At 47.1% G+C, this 6,259-nt stretch overlaps 1 protein-coding gene across 1 annotated transcript; it reads left to right on the top strand.

Annotated features, from left to right (window-relative positions):
- Window positions 1–4,007: 4,007 nt before the first annotated feature.
- Window positions 4,008–5,404, top strand: LOC135392869 (uncharacterized). Its single transcript, XM_064623544.1, has 2 exons — window positions 4,008–4,095; window positions 4,530–5,404. The coding sequence occupies exon 2, from the start codon at window positions 4,541–4,543 to the stop codon at window positions 5,069–5,071; it is 531 nt and encodes a 176-aa protein (XP_064479614.1). The 5' UTR covers window positions 4,008–4,095; window positions 4,530–4,540; the 3' UTR covers window positions 5,072–5,404.
- The last annotated feature ends 855 nt before the right edge of the window (window positions 5,405–6,259 follow it).

The following is a 6,259-nucleotide window of genomic DNA, read 5'->3' as shown; positions in this document are numbered from 1 at the left end:
GAGGGGCAGCAGGCTATCAGAGATGACATTGCAGGCCTGAAGTCGCGCTTAGACATCACCGAAAAGACTATTTCTAGTTTTGGTGGCCGATTAGCCGACTTGGAGACAAATTTGAGACAGGTTCAGCTTAAATCTATGTCGCTAGACAAGTTGTCTTCCACTGTAACCAGAATTGATGACGCGGTCAAATTACAGCAGGACAAACTGGTTGATTTGGAGAATCGAAGCAGGAGGTCGAATTTGATAGTTTTTGGTATTGAAGGTAGCGAAAACGAAACAGAAGAAGACTTGCGTACAAAAGTTGTTAAAGAAGTCTTCGACGATAAGCTTGGTGTGACATGTACTTCTGTTGCACGCATTCACAGACTTGGGAAACCCTCTCTATCTAGACCAGTAATAATTTTTTTTCAAGATTATAGGGAAAAAGAAGCTATTTTAAGGAATGCCAATAAATTGAAAGGATCACGTATCTATGTTCAAAACGATTATTGCACTGACACGCTACGTAAACGCAAGCTCTTGTGGAACACTGCCAAGGCTGATAAAGATAATGGTAAGAGGGTCTCCCTGGTGCGTGATAGACTGCGTATTGATAATGATATGTACATGTGGGACGATGCGGCGGGTTGTAGGCGACTGATCACTAGAGGTGATTCGTCGCTTATGCAGTGCTAGCGATTAAAGACTCACCAACTCCGGTTATTATCACTGAACGCAAGAAGCATTGTTAATAAAATAAATGAACTTGAGTATCTTTTATTGTCGTATGACCCACATATTTGTGTTATCACGGAAACGTGGCTGCATGAGGGTGTCGGTGATGACGAAATTGTACCCCCGGGTTATCGGATGTATAGACGTGATAGGAGGTCCCGTGGTGGAGGAGTAGCCGTTATAACAAAACATATAGTTGATTCTGTTATTGTGGATCAGATTACCTCCCATGAAAGTTTGTTCCTGAAAGTATCTGTCTGGGGAGTTTCGTTTTACCTTGGTGCCATTTATCGTGCTCCTGATGTGAACGATGCTTTTATGTGTAGATTGTACGATTACATGTTGCCGTTGTCCGGTAAAAATATAATAATTACGGGAGATTTTAATTTACCTTCTATTGACTGGAGTAATTTAAGTTATGGAATATCCTCGTCTAGCGATGTCCTCTTGGATATGATGCTGTCCCTAAACCTGACACAGTTAGTTAATTGTAATACTCGTGGGAATTCCATTCTGGATCTTTTGTTGGTGAGCGAAAAATTCACTTCTGGACCCGTGGCTGTGGAGCGTGGTATTTCTGACCATCAGTTGATAGTTTATACCCCTATTCTTAGAGAACGTGCGGATTTATGTTCCCAAGGAGTAACTGTGGTGAAGGACTTTGCGAAAGCGAATGATGTTGCTATAATAGACTTTCTAAACGAGCGACTTGATTTAGTACACACCAGTGTAGAGGCCTCTTGGAGGCACTTTTGTGACACTGTAAAGTGTTGTATTGATGATTTTGTGCCGGCTAGAAAGGTGCACAAGAATAAACCGTACCCTTGGATGAGTCGAGAAATTATCCACATTAAGCGAAAAATTAAAAAATTAAGAAAACAGCGTAAAACGTCATTGCCGGAGTTCGGTATGCTCAAATATAGTTTAAATACAAAGATAAAAAAAGCGAGAGAGAACTTCTTTGGTCATAGACTGCAGGAGTTTGTAAAGAAAGACCCGCAAAAGTTTTGGCGTTATTTGAATCGAACGAAACAAGATGTTCAAAAAATAAAAGTTGATAACGAGATGGTTACTGACCCACGTTCCATTGCTGAAAATTTTAACGATTATTTTCATAGTGTTTTCGCCGATCGTGAGGGTTACTTCCAAATATCGGTAGCAGATCCTCGAATGGAATTCTCAGTGTCTAGGGAAGGTGTATTGAACATGCTGCTTAATATCAATACAAAAAAATCCACGGGACCAGATGGTATCCCGAATGAATTTTTAAAAAGGTATTCTGTGCAAATTGTTGATTTTCTGACGGAACTTTTTAATACGTCAATTAAGACGGGTGAGATCCCAGAGGATTGGCGTGTAGGTCGTGTTGTCCCAATTTATAAGAAAGGGGACGCATTGTTAGTCAGCAATTATCGCCCGGTGTCCATTACTAATACTTGTTGTAAAATGTTAGAGCATGCAATATCAAGCCATGTGCGAAATATTTTAAATGATAAGGGGTTCATTACTGTTCACCAACACGGTTTCAGGGGATCTCTGTCTACTGTAACCCAATTGGTGTCTGTTGCACATGACTTATTTAATGTTCTGGACAGTACCGGACAAACTGATGTTTTATTTTTTGACCTTTGTAAAGCCTTTGACAAAGTTCCTCATATAAAATTATTGCGTAAGCTGGAAAGTATAGGGCTCCCATACTGTATTGTTCGCTGGATTGCCGCCTACTTGAATGACCGACGGCAGTTTGTGGAAGTCAAAAACGGTCGTTCAGATGTTTGTGATGTGACATCTGGTGTCCCGCAGGGTAGTGTACTGGGGCCCATATTATTTTTAATTTACATAAACGATCTAGTTAGTATAATTCCGGAAGGTGTTTCTGTAAAATTATTTGCAGATGATTGCATAATATACAAAGAAATTACGACCACGGCCGATCATATTTTATTACAGAACACTATTGAAGCAATTTCTCTCTGGTGCCGAGATTGGGGAATGGTAATTAATAACAACAAGACGGTTGTCTTACGGGTAACAAGGAAGAGGTCACCCAGTATATTTTCATATTTTTTAAATAACTGTACAGTATCATGCGTTGAAAAATATAAATATTTGGGGGTTACATTTACTAGTGATCTTAGTTGGTCATCTCACATAGCAGATATTTGTGCTTCAGCGTTAAGGAAATTATGGACTATGAGAAGGAAGCTTAAAAACGCACCAGCGAGTACCAAAATTTTAGTTTACAATACTTGTGTCAGGTCTAAGTTAGAGTACGCGGCAATTGTTTGGGACCCCGGAACCAAGAAAGATATCAACCGTCTCGAGCAAGTTCAAAGGAAGGCAGTGAGGTATATTTTTGGCAAATATCGAAGAACTGACTCACCAACTCTCTTAATGAAACAGAATAACATCCCCTCCCTACAAGCACGAAGAAAAATAGCACGATTAACGTTCCTACATAATTGTTTGTCTGGAAAATTCAAATTGAAATTACCAGACTGTATAAAACCGCTGACGGCAAGGCGGACCCGACATAGACAGAGCGATCGTTTACTGTCCCCAATATTTGCTAAAACGAATTGCTTTAAACGGAGTTTCTTCCCCAGAACAGTTGAGGACTGGAATTCTCTCCCACCCGATGCTTTCCAGTCTCCAAACTTTGTCAAAGAGCTGGAAAGAATTATTTCTTGATGTTATGTGTTGTTACGGTTTTGTTTCCGTGTTCTCTATAGTAGTTGTGCGCTCTTGTAGATCACACATATTTGTTGAAAGAGCCCCTCCTGCTAGGGCTTCTATGCTCGCAGTATGTTAAAATAAAAATAAAATAAAATCTTTCCACAAAAATGTGACACCCGAAAACACGTAAAAACTGCCCGAAAAACCGTCTCTCGTCAAGGAGCCCGTCCGGCCAAATTGCCCCGCCAAGTATGTGGAGGAGGAACGGACAACACAGGAAGCAGCGAGAAGCCAGGTCCACCCCTTTATGCTGCCCCGTTTTATTGGTTGGTTCCTTTTATCTGTCGAGATGAAATGTGAAATAGAGAAGTTATTTAAAAAAAAACAGGAGGACAGCCGATTGCGGTGATTATACTTCTGTATATGTCGCCACTTACTATCAGGGTGAACAACTGCTTTTCCCTCTTTGTGACAAGCCCATGTCAATTTAAAAGCAAAAGTTATGATTTCAGACTCCAGAGGGCGCCGGCTCCCCCTATGTATATATCCCTTGCGCCGGGTGCGGAACCCGTCTTTCCTCTTTGACAGGCCCCTGTCAAGTGTTATCCTTTAGACAGTCGGCATTTTTCCTAGTTTAGCTTTACTCTCGGTTCTGCTTTCTTTTTTTTTTATTGTGCGTGTTGTCGTTCAGCTTTTTACCCGTAGGTAAGTACTCTCCGGTGCGTCTCTTCTAACGAAGCCTTCGCTCGGAAAACCACCTCGTAACATCGTACGCGATGCTACTTCCACTTTGTCAACCCTATAACCTTGTGGTTTGGGGATACTTACTGGGTCGGACGACCGCATTTGGGCTGGATTGCCAATTTCTGCTGGCCGAGGTGCCTGGCGCGGGTCGGATGACCACCTTTGGGCTGGATAGCCGCTTTTGCGGGCCGAAGTGCCTAGCTCGGGTCGGATGACCACCTCTTGCCTGGATAGTCACGTTTGAAGGCCAAAATGCCTGCTTTGAGTCGGATGACCCCCTTTCAGCGAGACTGACACTAACAAACCAAAACCAACGCGCTCCTTTCCTTCTTTTTTTTTCGTTTTGTTTTGTTTCGTAGCTCCCGTTTGACGACCGTCGATCTTGTTTCGTGCAGGCATATCCACCATGGCGTCCCCCCAAAAGCAAGACACTGACCTGCGACGTATGGTGGAGTCGCTGACGAGTACAGTGGCCTCCCTAGTACAGCGGCTGCCACCTCTCCCGGCGGAGGAGGTTGCGATTGAAACGGAGTCGGTGGCTGAGGAGCGCAACGACGAGGATTTCCCCACCGGGGACCACCCGCAGTCGACGCAGTTGCAACCACCCACCCTTCCCATCCCGGAACACGAAGACACTGTCTCTCCAAACGATTGGCTGACAGGCTTGTCAGGCGTGGGGCCCCGGGAAACCCCACCTGTGCTAATGGAGTTCATCCGAAACCACTGGGGCCCCGAAGGCCGCCAGGAGCGCTGCAGGAAGGCCCTGGCGGACTTCCCGCGACGTAAATTGGCAATGTTCGCAGTGCCAGAACTGAACCCCGAAATGCGGGCCCTGGCTCGGGAAGCGGCCAGGAGACGAGGTTCGACGGAAGGTGACCTGGAGACTGGGGGAGTTCACCACCGGGACCAGGCACTCCGGACGCCCAGGCAGCGGTAGTGTCTGCGGTGGGGCCCCTGGTTGCCCTCCTCGAACGATGTTTGGGGGGGGGGGGCAGGATGCCTACGACCCCCTGGGGGAGGGGCCAGGTGATACGAGGGTAAGCGAACGAAAGCGGTTAGTTGCAAGACAGCTGGCAAGGCTGATAGGTCGCTTGGCCGCTACCTCTCTGGCAGTCCTAGAGGCCCCTCTGCGCCTCCGGTCCCTCCAATCCCTTCGGCATGGGACACTGAAACGGGGTTCCTTCGAGACCACGATTACGCTCACCCAAGGGGTCAGGGAGGATCTGGGCTGGTGGAGCAAGGTCCTCCTATCTCATCCGTTTAGCAGGCTACACGACCGTCCGGTAGTGCAGACCATTCATTCAGACAGCTCTCTCCTAGGTTGGGGGCCTGGTCTCAGGACCGAATACTCGGGCGTCAGTGGTCCAAGGAGCAAGTTTTTCTGCACATCAACGAGCTGGAGTTACTAGCCGCCTTCCTGGGCCTCAAGGCTCTGGTCCTGGGCCACAGTTCGGGGTGTATTCTTCTTCGACTAGACAACAAAGCAGCAGTGGCAGCCATCAACCGCATGGGAAGTACGCGCTCCCCCGCCTCAACAGGGTTGCCGCTCAGCTGTGGTCATGGTGCCTGCAACGGAACCTAACAGTCCGAGCTCAACATGTCCCCAGGAACCAGAATGTGCTGGCCGACCAGGCATCTCGACTGCAGTTCGACAGCAGCAGTTGGAAGCTGAACATCCGCATATTCGGAGAGATCAACAGTCTCTGGGGCCCAATCCAAGTGGATCTGTTCGCGGACCTGTCGAACTTCCAGGTGCCCCAATACTTCAGTTGGAAGTCGGACCCAGGGGCAACAGGGGTGGATGCCTTCAACCAGAGTTGGTCACGGCCCGGCCTCTATGCATTCCCACCGTTCAATCTGGTGAGCCGCTGCCTTCAGAAGTTGCACGAGTCCAGGAGCTCTCTGATCATCGTAACCCCAATCTGGCCGTCCCAGCCGTGGTACCCTTCGCTCTTGCGCCTTTCCTTTCAGACCCCGCGGACAATTCCAGCGCTTCCAGACCTACTCACGAACCCTCAGGGCGTGGCTCATCCCCTGTTAGACCAAGGGCTTCGATTGGCAGTCTGGAGGGTGTCCAGCGACCCTCGTCTCATACAGGCCTTTCAGGAGAGGCTGCCGAGCTCAT

This window comes from Ornithodoros turicata, chromosome 4 (genome assembly GCF_037126465.1).
Source record: "Ornithodoros turicata isolate Travis chromosome 4, ASM3712646v1, whole genome shotgun sequence".
In the NCBI taxonomy this organism is placed as follows: Eukaryota; Metazoa; Arthropoda; class Arachnida; order Ixodida; family Argasidae; genus Ornithodoros; species Ornithodoros turicata.
This window is presented reverse-complemented; position numbering and strand designations above follow the sequence as displayed.

Bases quoted from the DNA above. Each gene is read 5' to 3' on its own strand.
- LOC135392869 (XM_064623544.1), top strand. From the start codon at position 4,541: ATGGCGTCCCCCCAAAAGCAAGACACTGACCTGCGACGTATGGTGGAG.